General features: G+C 41.0%; 1 protein-coding gene across 1 annotated transcript in view; it reads right to left on the bottom strand.

Annotated features, from left to right (window-relative positions):
• Nucleotides 1-224: 224 nt before the first annotated feature.
• The window catches only part of shtn3 (shootin 3), a 34,970-nt gene continuing 18,150 nt past the window's right edge, over nucleotides 225-17,044 (bottom strand). Inside the window, exons 9-15 of the mRNA XM_034182298.1 lie at nucleotides 15,458-15,647; nucleotides 14,577-14,647; nucleotides 14,364-14,467; nucleotides 11,134-11,196; nucleotides 9,477-9,603; nucleotides 7,666-7,945; nucleotides 225-371 (exon numbers count right to left, since the gene is read on the bottom strand). Coding sequence (XP_034038189.1) covers nucleotides 236-371; nucleotides 7,666-7,945; nucleotides 9,477-9,603; nucleotides 11,134-11,196; nucleotides 14,364-14,467; nucleotides 14,577-14,647; nucleotides 15,458-15,647 — 971 coding nt within the window. The 3' untranslated portion in view covers nucleotides 225-235. The remainder of the gene's footprint in view (nucleotides 372-7,665; nucleotides 7,946-9,476; nucleotides 9,604-11,133; nucleotides 11,197-14,363; nucleotides 14,468-14,576; nucleotides 14,648-15,457; nucleotides 15,648-17,044) is intronic.

Below are 17,044 nucleotides of genomic sequence, written 5' to 3'. Positions count from 1 at the left end.
ATAAAGCCTGCTGTGAAAATTCCAATTTTACTCTTAAAACCTCTTTTATCCATTACTGCTGTTGTACGTGCATCTGATGTCAAAGCCCGGCTGGATTTTCATTGGTTAGTTGGGTGCAAATGCTGTTTTTTTTTCTACTGGATCTGACCTAAAAAAAAAAACAAAACAAGAAAATCAGAATGTGTGTGATCACACTCTAAATGTGACATCCAGGCCAGGGTCCTCAGGGTTCGTCCTAGCAGTCGGCGTCCAGGCTGCTGTTGACAGGACCGGTGCTGACCGCGGCATGTGCGTCCTCAGCGGGCTGAGCGTGGTTGACTCCGTTTAACTGGAGAAAGCTCTCAGTCGGGTTTTGTTCGTCGTTTCCTCCGCTGTGGAACAGGAACATAAAAAGTCAAACTGTCTGCTGAACCCGGATTTATTCAAGTTGTGTCAAATCAAAAATATGAGAACAATCTGAGTTCTTGGAAATGTAAACCATTAAAGCTTGTTCATTTCTTCTTTCGGCTGTTCCCATTAGGGGGCGCCACATCAGATCAGTCCTTTCCATCTCACCCTGTCCTCTGTGTCTTCCTCTGTCACACCAACCTCCTGCATGTCCTCCCTCAGCACATTCATAAACCTCCTCTTTGTCCTCCCTTTTCTCCTCCTGCCTGGTGGCTCCATCCTCAGCATCCTTCTCCCTATATACCCTGGGTCCCTCCTCTGCACATGTCCAAACCATCTCAGTCTCACCTCTCTGACAAACCGCACTACCTGTGCTGTCCCTCTGATATGTTCATTCCTAATCTTATTTTATTTATTTATTTTATTTTATTTATTTATATAGCGCCAAATCACAACAAACAGTTGCCCCAAGGCGCTTTATATTGTAAGGCAAGGCCATACAATAATTACGTAAAAACCCCAACGGTCAAAACGACCCCCTGTGAGCAAGCACTTGGCGACAGTGGGAAGAAAAAACTCCCTTTTAACAGGAAGAAACCTCCAGCAGAACCAGGCTCAGGGAGGGGCAGTCTTCTGCTGGGACTGGTTGGGGCTGAGGGAGAGAACCAAGAAAAAGACATGCTGTGGAGGGGAGCAGAGATCGATCACTAATGATTAAATGCAGAGTGGTGCATACAGAGCAAAAAGAGAAAGAAACAATGCATCATGGGAACCCCCCAGCAGTCTACGTCTATAGCAGCATAACTAAGGGATGGTTCAGGGTCACCTGATCCAGCCCTAACTATAAGCTTTAGCAAAAAGGAAAGTTTTAAGCCTAATCTTAAAAGTAGAGAGGGTGTCTGTCTCCCTGATCTGAATTGGGAGCTGGTTCCACAGGAGAGGAGCCTGAAAGCTGAAGGCTCTGCCTCCCATTCTACTCTTACAAACCCTAGGAACTACAAGTAAGCCTGCAGTCTGAGAGTGAAGCGCTCTATTGGGGTGATATGGTACTATGAGGTCCCTAAGATAAGATGGGACCTGATTATTCAAAACCTTATAAGTAAGAAGAAGAATTTTAAATTCTATTCTAGAATTAACAGGAAGCCAATGAAGAGAGGCCAATATGGGTGAGATATGCTCTCTCCTTCTAGTCCCCGTTAGTACTCTAGCTGCAGCATTTTGAATTAACTGAAGGCTTTTCAGGGAACTTTTAGGACAACCTGATAATAATGAATTACAATAGTCCAGCCTAGAGGAAATAAATGCATGAATTAGTTTTTCAGCATCACTCTGAGACAAGACCTTTCTAATTTTAGAGATATTGCATAAATGCAAAAAAGCAGTCCTACATATTTGTTTAATATGTGCTTTGAATGACATATCCTGATCAAAAATGACTCCAAGATTTCTCACAGTATTACTAGAGGTCAGGGTAATGCCATCCAGAGTAAGGATCTGGTTAGACACCATGTTTCTAAGATTTGTGGGGCCAAGTACAATAACTTCAGTTTTATCTGAGTTTAAAAGCAGGAAATTAGAGGTCATCCATGTCTTTATGTCTGTAAGACAATCCTACAGTTTAGCTTATTGGTGTGTGTCCTCTGGCTTCATGGATAGATAAAGCTGGGTATCATCTGCGTAACAATGAAAATTTAAGCAATGCCGTCTAATAATACTGCCTAAGGGAAACGTATAAAGTGAATAAAATTGGTCCTAGCACAGAACCTTGTGGAACTCCATAATTAACCTTAGTCTGTGAAGAAGATTCCCCATTTACATGAACAAATTGTAATCTATTAGATAAATATGATTCAAACCACCGCAGCGCAGTGCCTTTAATACCTATGGCATGCTCTAATCTCTGTAATAAAATTTTATGGTCAACAGTATCAAAAGCAGCACTGAGGTCTAACAGAACAAGCACAGAGATGAGTCCACTGTCTGAGGCCATAAGAAGATCATTTGTAACCTTCACTAATGCTGTTTCTGTACTATGATGAATTCTAAAACCTGACTGAAACTCTTCAAATAGACCATTCCTCTGCAGATGATCAGTTAGCTGTTTTACAACTACCCTTTCAAGAATTTTTGAGAGAAAAGGAAGGTTGGAGATTGGCCTATAATTAGCTAAGATAGCTGGGTCAAGTGATGGCTTTTTAAGTAATGGTTTAATTACTGCCACCTTAAAAGCCTGTGGTACATAGCCAACTAATAAAGATAGATTGATCATATTTAAGATCGAAGCATTAAATAATGGTAGGGCTTCCTTGAGCAGCCTGGTAGGAATGGGGTCTAATAAACATGTTGATGGTTTGGATGAAGTAACTAATGAAAATAACTCAGACAGAACAATCTGAGAGAAAGAGTCTAACCAAATACCGGCATCACTGAAAGCAGCCAAAGATAACGATACGTCTTTGGGATGGTTATGAGTAATTTTTTTCTCTAATAGTTAAAATTTTATTAGCAAAGAAAGTCATGAAGTCATTACTAGTTAAAGTTAAAGGAATACTCGGCTCAATAGAGCTCTGACTCTTTGTCAGCCTGGCTACAGTGCTGAAAAGAAACCTGGGGTTGTTCTTATTTTCTTCAATTAGTGATGAGTAGTAAGATGTCCTAGCGTTACAGAGGGCTTTTTTTATAGAGCAACAGACTCTTTTTCCAGGCTAAGTGAAGATCTTCTAAATTAGTGAGACGCCATTTCCTCTCCAACTTACGGGTTATCTGCTTTAAGCTGCGAGTTTGTGAGTTATACCACGGAGTCAGGCACTTCTGATTTAAAGCTCTCTTTTTCAGAGGAGCTACAGCATCCAAAGTTGTCTTCAATGAGGATGCAAAACTATTGACGAGATACTCTATCTCACTTACAGAGTTTAGGTAGCTACTCTGCACTGTGTTGGTATATGGCATTAGAGAACATAAAGAAGGAATCATATCCTTAAACCTAGTTACAGCGCTTTCTGAAAGACTTCTAGTGTAATAAAACTTATTCCCCACTGCTGGGTAGTCCATCAGAGTAAATGTAAATGTTATTAAGAAATGATCAGACAGAAGGGAGTTTTCAGGGAATACTGTTAAGTCTTCAATTTCCATACCATAAGTCAGAACAAGATCTAAGATATGATTAAAGTGGTGGGTCTATTTGAAGAGTTTCAGTCAGGTTTTAGAATTCATCATAGTACAGAAACAGCATTAGTGAAGGTTACAAATGATCTTCTTATGGCCTCGGACAGTGGACTCATCTCTGTGCTTGTTCTGTTAGACCTCAGTGCTGCTTTTGATACTGTTGACCATAAAATTTTATTACAGAGATTAGAGCATGCCATAGGTATTAAAGGCACTGCGTTGCGGTGGTTTGAATCATATTTGTCTAATAGATTACAATTTGTTCATGTAAATGGGGAATCTTCTTCACAGACTAAAGTTAATTATGGAGTTCCACAAGGTTCTGTGCTAGGACCAATTTTATTCACTTTATACATGCTTCCCTTAGACAGTATTATTAGACGGTATTGCTTAAATTTTCATTGTTACGCAGATGATACCCAGCTTTATCTATCCATGAAGCCAGAGGACACACACCAATTAGCTAAACTGCAGGATTGTCTTACAGACATAAAGACATGGATGACCTCTAATTTCCTGCTTTTAAACTCAGATAAAACTGAAGTTATTGTACTTGGCCCCACAAAACTTAGAAACATGGTGTCTAACCAGATCCTTACTCTGGATGGCATTACCCTGAGCTCTAGTAATATTGTGAGAAATCTTGGAGTCATTTTTGATCAGGATATGTCATTCAAAGCGCATATTAAACAAATAGGTAGGACTGCTTTTTTGCATTTACGCAATATCTCTAAAATCAGAAAGGTCTTGTCTCAGAGTGATGCTGAAAAACTAATTCATGCATTTATTTCCTCTAGGCTGGACTATTGTAATTCATTATTATCAGGTTGTCCTAAAAGTTCCCTAAAAAGCCTTCAGTTAATTCAAAATGCTGCAGCTACAGTACTGACGGGGACTAGAAGGAGAGAGCATATCTCACCCATATTGGCCTCTCTTCATTGGCTTCCTGTTAATTCTAGAATAGAATTTAAAATTCTTCTTCTTACTTATAAGGTTTTGAATAATCAGGTCCCATCTTATCTTAGGGACCTCGTAGTACCATATCACCCCAATAGAGCACTTCGCTCTCAGACTGCAGGCTTACTTGTAGTTCCTAGGGTTTGTAAGAGTAGAATGGGAGGCAGAGCCTTCAGCTTTCAGGCTCCTCTCCTGTGGAACCAGCTCCCAATTCAGATCAGGGAGACAGACACCCTCTCTACTTTTAAGATTAGGCTTAAAACTTTCCTTTTTGCTAAAGCTTATAGTTAGGGCTGGATCAGGTGACCCTGAACCATCCCTTAGTTATGCTGCTATAGACGTAGACTGCTGGGGGGTTCCCATGATGCATTGTTTCTTTCTCTTTTTGCTCTGTATGCACCACTCTGCATTTAATCATTAGTGATCGATCTCTGCTCCCCTCCACAGCATGTCTTTTTCCTGGTTCTCTCCCTCAGCCCCAACCAGTCCCAGCAGAAGACTGCCCCTCCCTGAGCCTGGTTCTGCTGGAGGTTTCTTCCTGTTAAAAGGGAGTTTTTCCTTCCCACTGTAGCCAAGTGCTTGCTCACAGGGGGTCGTTTTGACCGTTGGGGTTTTACATAATTATTGTATGACCTTACCTTACAATATAAAGCGCCTTGGGGCAACTGTTTGTTGTGATTTGGCGCTATATAAAAAAATTGATTGAATTGATTGGACTCATTTACATTCTGAGCAAAGCCAATTGAGTCTAATAATAGATTAAATGCAGTGTTGAGGCTGTCATTCTCAGCATCTGTGTGGATGTTAAAATCGCCCACTATAATTATCTTATCTGAGCTAAGCACTAAGTCAGACAAAAGGTCTGAAAATTCACAGAGAAACTCACAGTAACGACCAGGAGGACGATAGATAACAACAAATAAAACTGTTTTTTGGGACTTCCAATTTGGATGGACAAGACTAAGAGTCAAGCTTTCAAATGAATTAAAGCTCTGTCTGGGTTTTTGATTAATTAATAAGCTGGAATGGAAGATTGCTGCTAATCCTACGCCTCGGCCCGTGCTACGAGCATTCTGGCAGTTAGTGTGACTCGGGGGTGTTGACTCATTTAAACTAACATATTCATCCTGCTGTAACCAGGTTTCTGTAAGGCAGAATAAATCAATATGTTGATCAATTATTATATCATTTACTAACAGGGACTTAGAAGAGAGAGATCTAATGTTTAATAGACCACATTTAACTGTTTTAGTCTGTGGTGCAGTTGAAGGTGCTATATTATTTCTTCTTTTTGAATTTTTATGCTTAAATAGATTTTTGCTGGTTATTGGTGGTCTGGGAGCAGGCACCGTCTCTACGGGGATGGGGTAATGAGGGGATGGCAGGGGGAGAGAAGCTGCAGAGAGGTGTGTAAGACTACAACTCTGCTTCCTGGTCCCAACCCTGGATAGTCACGGTTTGGAGGATTTAAGAAAATTGGCCAGATTTCTAGAAATGAAAGCTGCTCCATCCAAAGTGGGATGGATGCCGTCTCTCCTAACAAGACCAGGTTTTCCCCAGAAGCTTTGCCAATTATCTATGAAGCCCACCTCATTTTTTGGACACCACTCAGTCAGCCAGCAATTCAAGGAGAACATGCGGCTAAACATGTCACTCCCGGTCCGATTGGGGAGGGGCCCAGAGAAAACTACAGAGTCCGACATTGTTTTTGCAAAGTTACACACCGATTCAATGTTAATTTTAGTGACCTCCGATTGGCGTAACCGGGTGTCATTACTGCCGACGTGAATTACAATCTTACCAAATTTACGCTTAGCCTTAGCCAGCAGTTTCAAATTTCCTTCAATGTCGCCTGCTCTGGCCCCCGGAAGACAATTGACTATGGTTGCTGGTGTCGCTAACTTCACATTTCTCAAAACAGAGTCGCCAATAACCAGAGTTTGATCCTCGGCGGGTGTGTCGCCGAGTGGGGAAAAATGGTTAGAAATGTGAACGGGTTGGTGGTGTACACGGGGCTTCTGTTTAGGACTACGCTTCTTCCTCACAGTCACCCAGTCGGCCTGCTTTCCCGGCTGCTCGGGATCTGCCGGAGGGAAACTAACGGCGGCTAAGCTACCTTGGTCCGCACCGACTACAGGGGCCTGGCTAGCTATAGAATTTTCCACGGTGCGGAGCCGAGTCTCCAATTCGCCCAGCCTGGCCTCCAAAGCTACGAATAAGCTACACTTATTACAAGTACCGTTACTGCTAAAGGAGGCCGAGGAATAACTAAACATTTCACACCCAGAGCAGAAAAGTGCGGGAGAGACAGGAGAAGCCACCATGCTAAACCGGCTAAGAGCTAGTAGCTGCGCTAAGCTAGCGGATTCCTAAAAACACACAAAGTGAATAATGTGTAAATAATTTACAGGTGATTCAGCAGAGGGAGTGCTTTAGTTAAGGCACGTGAAGATTACACTGTGAAGCAAATCATTATCTAGATCAATCTAACTGCGCAGATTAAACAGCTAACAGATACAGCAAAACACCGCTGTGCTCCGGAACAGGAAGTGATACAATACCGCAGTGAGAGCCAACCACCAGTAGAGGCAAGCAATGTCTATCCTCTTCACTCCCAAAGAAAATTTCAACAATCACACTATTCCACAGTGGTCCCTCTTATTCACACACATGTACTCTGTCTTGCTCTGACTGACTTTCATTCCCCTTCTCTCCAGAGCATATCTCCACCTCAGGCTCATCTCAACCTGCTCTCTACTCTCACTACAGATCACAAAGTCATCTGCAAACATCATAGTCCATGGAGAGTCCTGTCTGATCTCATCTGTCAACCTGTCCGTGACCACTGCAAACAAAAAAGGGCTCAGAGCTGATCCTTGATGTAATCCCACCTCCACCTGCTGAACAGCTCTCTCATACCTACTGCACATCTCACCGTTGGAACACTATCCATGTACATGCCCTGCACCACCCTCACATACTTTTCTGCTACATAACTGATAAATTGACGTTCGGGTTCACATTCATTACATGTTTCATTTGAGCCAATACAATGCTCAACTGAGATGGGTTACCATGAATCCCAGATTATTTATCAAACTTGGACCCCCCCCGCCCCCCAACCTTCCCAGCCTGGATTTAGTCATGATGCTCCACCTGTTGCTGCTGCAGCTGCCGGCTGGACGCTCTGCAATTTCTTTCTCGGACAACGAGCTACGGGACCGCCTCCCCTGCCAGGAGCTCACGCTGGGCTCTTTGCTTGAGTCCGAGCTCTCCCTCCTGGCTACAGCTGGTCCCAGTCCTGAACCCCGAAGGTCTGGGCTGACCTTAGGACCCACCAGGTCTGAGGGGAAGCTTAGATCCTTGCTGGAACCTGTGCTTATCCCATTCAAGCTGTCAGAGGAGTTGATGTGGCTCATGTGGCCTTCATGATCATCTGACGAGACACAAGTTTATATTTCATCTTGAATAAGTTTCTGTATTTTAGGTTTGCAGCTGTGGGAAAACCATAACAACAGATTCGAACCGAAGTCCCAGTTTCTGGTTATCGAGCATCAGATGCAGAGTGAACATTGGAGAGGAAAGAAAAACACAGTCAGATGTTTCTGGTGATCTGCACGGTCATCTTAGTGTAAAATAAATAAATAAAAGTAAAACATCAAAGCTTGAGGAATTTAAAAACATTCATTCATTCATTCATTCATTCATCTTCTACCGCTTAGTCCAATTAAGGGTCACGGGGGGCTGGAGCCTATCCCAGCAGCCATAAAGCGCAAGGCGGGGTACACCCAGGACAGGACGCCAGTCTGTCGCAGTGCCACAAACAGACAAACAAACACACACACACACACACACACACACACACACACACCTACAGACAATTTAAAGACTCCAGTCCACCTAACCCGCATGTCTTTGGACGTGGGAAGAAACCAGAGCACCCAGAAGAAACCCACACACACACGGGGAGAACATGCAAACTCCACAGAGAAAGGCACGAGAATTGAACCCACGCCCTTCTCGCTGTGAGGCAACAGTGCTAACCACAAAGCCACTGTGCTGCCTGAATTTAAAAACAATATTTTTTTCATTTATTTTTATTTTTTTTCACTCATGTTTACATTATTCTGCACACTGAAGCATCATTTCATCAGTTGAGGTCAGTCAATCTTGGAAAAGCATATAAATTGAATTCAACTGTGAGCTTTGCTCTGTGGTGTGGTGCCCCCTGCTGGACAAGCAGTGGCTTTGTGTGAGTCAAACCAGTGACCTCTGCAGGATGAACACCGCATGCTGAAAGCATCATAGCACGAGAACCGGCCTGAATTAGGCCGGACACCTATCTCTCTCTCCTAGCCTGTGATTGGTTGGTAGCCGAGATGCTGACAGCTGTTGCCAGCCTCACTTTGGTCAAGTTTGGGGGTGTGGCATGAGGGCTGCTCTCCTATGGGTCATTTGCAGTGGGGCTATCAGGTCACTAGGAGTGGGAATTCCTACTCCTAAATGGCGGCCAGTATCCGGCCCAATTCAGGCTGGTTGTCAGGCGAAGAGCATCAGACAAAGCAACATAATAATTAACAACACAACCTCATCTGACCTCAATGAGCCTCACAATTATTTATTGCAGTTTCTTTACGTAAGCCTGCTTTAAGTTTTTATAGCCTTATTTTTAAAACATTGTTCTTTATGGACATATTTTCTGAAAAGTCTATAGTTGAGAAATTCCAGCAAATTTTAGGACTTTGTGGCACGACTTAATGAGAAAGCAGCTAAATAATAAAATGCATGGATTTTACATCCTGCACTTTGTAACTTATATATATATATTTCACCGTTTAAAAAAGCAGCGGTTTGAAATAAATTCACCTGCAATAAAACAAGTTTTTCATGTAATTAAATAAAAGTGCATTGTAGAAGTTTGACTTTTGTTAAATGCTGTGATACGTCTCGACGTCCGGTGGGTTTACCTCCAGACCCCAGTTCTCCCGCTTTGTTACGTCGGCGTCTCAGGATGACTTCCAGCTCGCTGTCCTTCTTTCCTAGCGGTAACGCCGCCTCCTGCGAGCCTCTGCTGGGGCTTCGCTTCACCGTCTCCTGGAGGAGCAACACAACTTCATCATACATGGTGTTGCATCTTTATCATCCACAGTTTCAGACATTGGGTGACACGTCGGATGTATAAATCACTTATGATATGAAATTATCCATAAGGTCTGGGACTCAACTGTAAGGAGATTTTTGTCTGTCAGCCCATCTTTTTTTCACCAAAAGTTAACTTCTCAAATGAATAAACAGTCAAGACCTTGCTGCACATTTCAGCAGCTTTTGTCACCATCTAGCATGCAAATTTCAGGGCTACTTGAAACTCAAAAGTCAGAGGAAAAAGTAATTTAGAAATATCAAAAATGCATGATTTTGTTGTTTTTTTTTTTTGGCAGGCAGCAGGCAGGCAGGCAGACTACGATGGCGTTTTAGGGCCACATTGAATTTTTTTTTTAGACTTCGAGAATAAAGTCGTAATATTACGAGAATAAAGTCGTAATTTTAAGACTTTGAGAATAAAGTCGTAATATTATGAGAATAAAGTCGTATTTTCACGAGAATAAAGTCATAATATAATATTTAGAATTTTTTCTTGGAATATTACGACTTTTTCTCGTAAAATTCCGAGTTTATTCTCGTAATATTATGACTTTTTTCTCGTAATATTACGACTTTATTCTCAAAGTCCAAAAAAAAAAAAGAAATTCAATGTGGCCGTAAAACTCCGTCGTAGGCAGGCAGATCTTTGACCTCCCGGTAATGTTGTATACAAATTTTGATTTTGAGAGTTTTACTGTTGTTGAGTTTTAAGTTATGAAAGTTTGCCAGAAGGGTGTACGAACAGATGGAATTTACCCTGACGAGCACAACTTACAGTTGTGAATAAAATATTACAACTTTAACAAAGGATGAGATTAAACATTCAAACTACAAGATGTTTTCAGACCCAGATCTGATTCTGATCCTTCAGCAGGAACCTCAAACAACCAGGAAGGGCTGCTCAGCATCACAGTCCTCATACAACCAACAGCGGGCAGTAAATATCTACTACAAAATCTGCAGTATGAAATGTCAATGTTTTATGTTTGTAACTTTGTGAAATGTCCACTTTCAAAATGGTCAGAATTCTGAATTGTTAGAAAGAATTGTGATTTTAATTGCTTAATTTTTACAAACTTTTGGTTTAAGTATAGTTTTGATTCATGACATTAATACATGTCTGCAATGTGGATTCACACATTGGGCTTGAGTCCAGAAGATCATGGGTTCAAATCCCCGCCTGACTGGAAAATCACTCAGGGCCCTTGGGCAAGGCCTTTAATCCTCTATTGCTCCCGGTGTGTAGTGAGCGCCCTGTATGGCAGCACCCTGACATCGGGGTGAACATGAGGCATAATTGTAAAGCGCTTTGAGCGTCTGATGCAGATGGAAAAGCGCTATATAAATGCAGCCCATTTACCATTTATACAAAAGGTTTGCTGTGAAATTACATGCATGGATTTTATTTTCATGGCAGCATGAAGCAACAGAAGTCAAGACAAAAACAAAGTTGAGGAGAAGTTGTTTAAAAAAAAAAAATACCAGGATGCCTTTCAGTTCGTCCATGGCACTTTCTGGCTGCTTCTCCTCACACACCGGAGGCTGCTGGGGGGTGATATGCAAACAAGTCATCACGTTGTTCTGCATAATTCTGAAGCTAAAGAACTTCAGCAATTCAGTTTTCTTCCAAACACAAAGTTCAAAGAAGTGCATAAAAATCAACATGAAAATATATAACAAGAAATAAAAGATCATTAAAACACAGCAATACTGTGATTTAAGACAAACACCACAAGACATCATTAGCACCTCAATTGCTCAAAAAGAATATCTGGCAAACACAACATTTGTACGTAATACATTGACATAATAAACTAACAACATAAAATAATAATAAAAAAAATCATACATACAAAATCTTGTTGTTTCAATAAGAGTGAACATTTTAAGTTCATTGGAAGTGAATAAATGCAAACTTTACACTTCACTATTAATGCATTGATGCATCTTTTGATAATAATTCAGTTAAAATTGATTAAATTCTGTACATTTAATGTATTTAAATTTTATTTATTTCTTCATTAATTTATATTAAACTATTCATGCAGTGTAATTGTTGCAAACAGTGGACCGGGTGCAATAGTTTGGTCAAGTGATGCAATTGGATATTTAACTTCAGTTCAGAGGTTCAACATTAATAATCTGTGAGATATAAATTCCTGCTCATGTTCAGGCAGCAGTCTTGTTGATTTTCTGCACACTGTGTGAAGGTGGAAACTCAGGGATTTGGACCCAGACCACATCGTAATTCGGCCATTGTGCAAGATGTCCAGAAATGTGTAAAGCCATAGTGTCATAATAGATGTTAATATTTCAAAACTTTTTATACTTTTCAGAAAAATGTAGCTGTAATATGAAGCTATTTTTTCCTAATCTAAACCAGTTAAAAGAAACTAAATTGCAAGGTTGAGAGTTAGCTGCAACATCAGGTTTATAGTCTTGTCCTAAGGTGGCTAGTTTCAGGAGTGCAAAATTTTTGTGTTTGTGTTTGTACACCTTCGTATACTGCGTGGAATATTGATTCTGTTGGACACCAAAGAAGAAAACCATATCCAAAGTGCACATGGTTAAATGTCCAGTTAGCATGTTCTACAGAAGTGGAAATTGTACCAAAACCAGTCTTTGCAGATTTATAGAACAAGATTGTATTCTTCAAATAAGGGAGGAAAAAAACCAGATAGGCTTATTGTTACTATAGAAGTTGAATATAAACTTGGGGTCAAGCAACATTTGGAGCCAAATTTCAAGTCTCTAGGTGCAGCGGTTCTCAAGATGACATTTTCATCGATATTTTTGATGATTTTTGAAACTGATATCTTCACTGGCTCCATCCATATGGGTTTTTGGAACCAAATGACCCAAAATGTATCCTGCTATGGTTTATTCCGTGTATATTTCCATATTCCATGCAAACATTTATAGATTTCCAATTTTTTTGAAATAACACTCCTCCCTATTCAAATATATTCATTTTAAGTTATTATTGCAACTTTCTAAACTCGCTAACCTGAGTCAAAAATCAAAAAGGCATGCCAAAGCAGCTAGTGCTTAGCTTTACTGAGAATTATCTTATTGTTGAGTAAATGCTGTGTTCCAGTGTGTTTATTGAGTACATTTTGACCTTTTTCAATTTTAAGAAATAATTGGACTTTGCAGTTGTGATGCGTCAGCACCACCTGTTGGCCAGGAGGACAAATTAATTCCATATTACGAGTTTTTAGTGTTAGCTGACAGTTCCAAGAGTAACAGTGGCATCATATCTCAAAAGATGAAGGCAAATGCTGATATACTCACTTTGACTGTGGCTCTCTGCGGTGGCACAAAGAATCAGAGTGATGAGACAGTGAATCATCCAGAGAGATTTCAGCCAACAATAAAACATTACTGTTGGTCATTACAGCAAAAACTGTGACATGACACGACACACGTGTCGCACACTCACATAACTGTAGAGGACGTGACATAGAATGAGAATCATATAGATTTGTGTATTTGTCCTAATGAGATATCCCATAATCCTTTGCGCGCCAGAGAGTCGCTGCAGTCAAAACAACATAGACACATGATGACAATTGCAAATGAACATTATAGTACTAAATTGTAATTTTTTTATGCTTTATATCACATTAATAAGAGACTGCTGCATGAGACCCTGAAAACTTGCTAAAACAAATATTCCAAATAATCCGTGTCTGCTACGTTTAATCTGCGTGGAACGTCATAAACGCAAACCGAATTTCAGAAATTTTATATTTATTACTCTGGAACAAACTGGACAAACAGTGCTGTAAAGGACAATAATTACGTTAAAGAGCAAACTTCACTTTCCCCCAGAAAGACAGGAACAGGAAGCGATCGCAGCTCACAGCGATTCCCATTGAAAATAAGAGAAACAACCTGAGCTTCTCGCATGTTTACATAAAACAAACACAATAAGAACATCTAAAAACCCAGATAATATATTCACGAGAGTTTTAGGAACAATATACAAAGAGTTTTATGTTGCGATGTTAATGCTGTTGTGCATGTGCAGCGGTTAAAGTGCAGCCTGATCAGAGCATCTCAATGCATTTCTCAGTGTCACTGACATCTCACAGAACAGTGAACTTTTTGAAGTTTTGCAAGATTTGCGGGATTTGAAACCTCCATAGGGCGAATTTGTAGGTGGAGCTGTCCGCTGTGCTGAAATGCTGTTTAACCCGTGTGTGTGGCTCTGGACAAGTGCTGTTTTCAAATATGCAAACTACAGGCACATTAACCAGCCTCTTAATTTGCTTTTATGCTTGGTAAGTGACATTATGTGTGCTAAATTAACTTATACAGTATGCACATTCTCCTAGTATTTTGTGCACTCGAGTAGACACACCCCAAACTGCATATTCATTAAGGAAAACAGTTGCTCATTTGTTTGCAGATCATATGCCGTTTGCACATTTTTATATGTATAAACTTTTCCTAAATCAGACCCTCGGAATCGTGTTCAAGGATACAGACAAATAGCATGAGGGGGATTCAAACCACTCTACTTATTTTTAGACCAGCAAGATGATAAAAAATTACATCTCCAACTGATAATTCAGGAATCTGATGTGTGCAAATCTTTACATTTTTTATTTAAAGTGATTTGTTAATTCAGGTTTTAAAACCTGTGCAGCACACACCCGACTGTGATTTTTGTCCATTTATTTGCTCTCTGTCCGATTCGTCCTCACCTTGTTGTCCTGACTCTTGATGGGTCTCAACACGACACCATGTTTGATCCGCTCCATCATCTCATTCACTGCCTTCACCTTCACGTCGTCCACAGCTTCAGCAGCTGCACACATACACAGGGTGCTTTCCAACCCACCTCCTCCAAACTGGCCATGAAAATCCAAGAAGCTTTTAATTTCTGTTCATGTGAAGACGTCTGCAGTGAAACTCACCTGGAGGTTCTTCTGTCTTCACAGAGGCTTTGGGGGTTTTGGATGACTTCCTCATGATGGCAATAAGAGAGCTGAGAGAGGAAGAGAAATGTCAGCCTGGTTCTTGAACTAAACTGTTTAAAGACTGAAAATGTCCACCTGTTTATGGGAGCGAGTGCTGGTGCAGCAAGATGCAGGCCCCCTGTCCTGCAGCAAATTTTCACAAACTTTCCTGTATATTCATTTTGCCTATTTGTCTATTGTTGTGTCTGTAGCATGGCCCAAGCAGAGGGTCACCCCTTTGAGTCTGGTCTGCTTGAGGCTTCTTCCTCAAATCATCAGAGGGAGTTTTTTTCTGACCACTGTTGCCTGTGTTCTTGCTCTGGGGGTTAGTAAGGTTAGACCTTACTTGTGTGAAGCACCTTGAGGCAACTTTGCTGTGATTTGGCTCTGTATATAAAAACTGAAATGAAATGAAAAGATTCCGCAGGAACCACGTGAGGAACGTGCTTTAAGTCGTGACTGGTGATCACTGTCACAAACAAGTCCATCTTTATCCACCAAAGTAAGCCATCAACCTCAACGTGGAAGCACCTGCCCATCAGCATGGTTGCAACGCTGCAGCTGAAGTTCCTTCATACAACGCTGGAGGCATAGCCTTCCAATACAGACCCGGGTATAGTCCAGCCAAGCTCAAAATATAAATGAGATCAGGACCTAGAGGCCATGCACTGGTGCCACGCATCCATCACCACCTTAGGCTCTGGATGGCAACCACTCAGGCAGACAACCAGTCCATCCCATCTCTCAGCACTAACCTTCTATTGCATCAGTCAGTTAAAAGGTGTCAGATAATTAATAAATTGATTATTTGTGCTGCTGGAGTGCCATGTGCTGCTCACCTGATGGGGTTACAGCGTGAAGGGGGAGGGGGAGGAGGCGGAGGGGGTGGGGGAGGTGGAGGAAGAGGAGGAGGGGGTGGAGTCGGCTGTGGAGGAGGAGCTGGAGGTGGGGCCACTCCTGGCGCAGGGGGAGGGGTTCCTGTACTCGTCGCCATGGTGATTGGTTTCTGGGTATCCAGGAGTTCCAAGACTGCGGAGTGGGGGGGGAATAAACAGTCATTACATTAAAGTTACATTTCAATGATGCATACAGCCAGTAAAGAAATCAAATATCTCAGAACTGAATTGTGTCGTTTAAATATACATATCATCGTTTATTTATAAAAAAAAATAAAATATTTGGGAGAAATCCATATAAAGGAGCACAGCTGCAGGGTAGGAAGACGTGTTGATCTATGAAGTAATTTACTGTAATTTTATAATCTGGCAGCCTGTTACTGAAATACAGTGAGGCCTTAATTCATGGGAGTCAAAAATCAAAAGAAGAATTTTTGTTCATTTTCCTCAAGAAAAAAAAAAGAAAAACAAAAAGTTCATCTCTGGCAAATTGAAATCGGGTTGCCTCAGAAGTTCCAGAGATATCAACAGCAGGTTGGTGTTCTTGTTTGTGATAGTAACGCTTTAGGTTCTGACAAACATTTCACTGGGGCCTATAAAGCAAATAAATAAATAAAAAAAAGAAAGTTATTCTTTAGAGATAAACACAAGAGTGGACATCATCAAGCACCTTTCTGTGATATTTTCAACCGCCATCTTGGGAAAGGGATTGTCAAGAGTTTGTGACCCACCTCTGTACTGACAGCCACACCACGATCCACAACTCAAACCAATAACCCTCAGATCAATTAATAATAAAACCCGCCTTGATAAATAGACAAAAGTCCAAACTACAGGTTTCATATAAATGTTCCATTTCAATTAATTTAGCTACAGCAGCATGGTGGATGAGTGGTTAGCACTGCTGCCTCACAGCAAAAAGGTCATGGGATCGATTCCCACCTGTGGAGTTTGTGTGGGTTTCCTCCGGGTGCGCCGATTTCTTCCCATGTTTGAAGACATGCAGGTTTGGTGAATTGGAAACTATAATTGTCCAGGTCTCCCTTGCAAAAGAGATCTTGATCTCAATGGGACTAACCTGGTTAAATTAAGCTTTCATCCAAAGCAACAAGTTATAGTTCAAAGGAGGCACTTTGTACATATGTGGTTGCAAAGTGTCACATACATGTTATTATTAGTTCCATTTTTGTCCACACAATGTAGTCCACACAAACTGCAGTACATGTTAGACTTTTTATGATTAATGCATTTTAGATTTCATTTAATTAATGACATTATTTTGTGCCAAACGTGATGATCTCACACAAAGTTTTTTTTTAAATTTTACATAAAGTTCTATTCCATCACCACTAAACGATACATAGAATAATTAGCAGGAAGAACATCACCAAACATTTCTGCTGCTTTTGCAGCGTAACAATGAGCATGCTGATGTTGTTACACTGTGTGACATCATTCAGTTCCTCTACCAAAATGGCAGGCCGACCTGCTCCTTACTGGCTGCTTCAGTGAAACATCATGTCTCCATTT

The sequence above is a fragment of the Thalassophryne amazonica genome, chromosome 11, assembly GCF_902500255.1.
Source record: "Thalassophryne amazonica chromosome 11, fThaAma1.1, whole genome shotgun sequence".
NCBI classification, from domain to species: domain Eukaryota; kingdom Metazoa; phylum Chordata; class Actinopteri; order Batrachoidiformes; family Batrachoididae; genus Thalassophryne; species Thalassophryne amazonica.
Note: the sequence above shows the minus strand (reverse complement) of the source record. Positions and strands in the feature narration are given on the sequence as shown.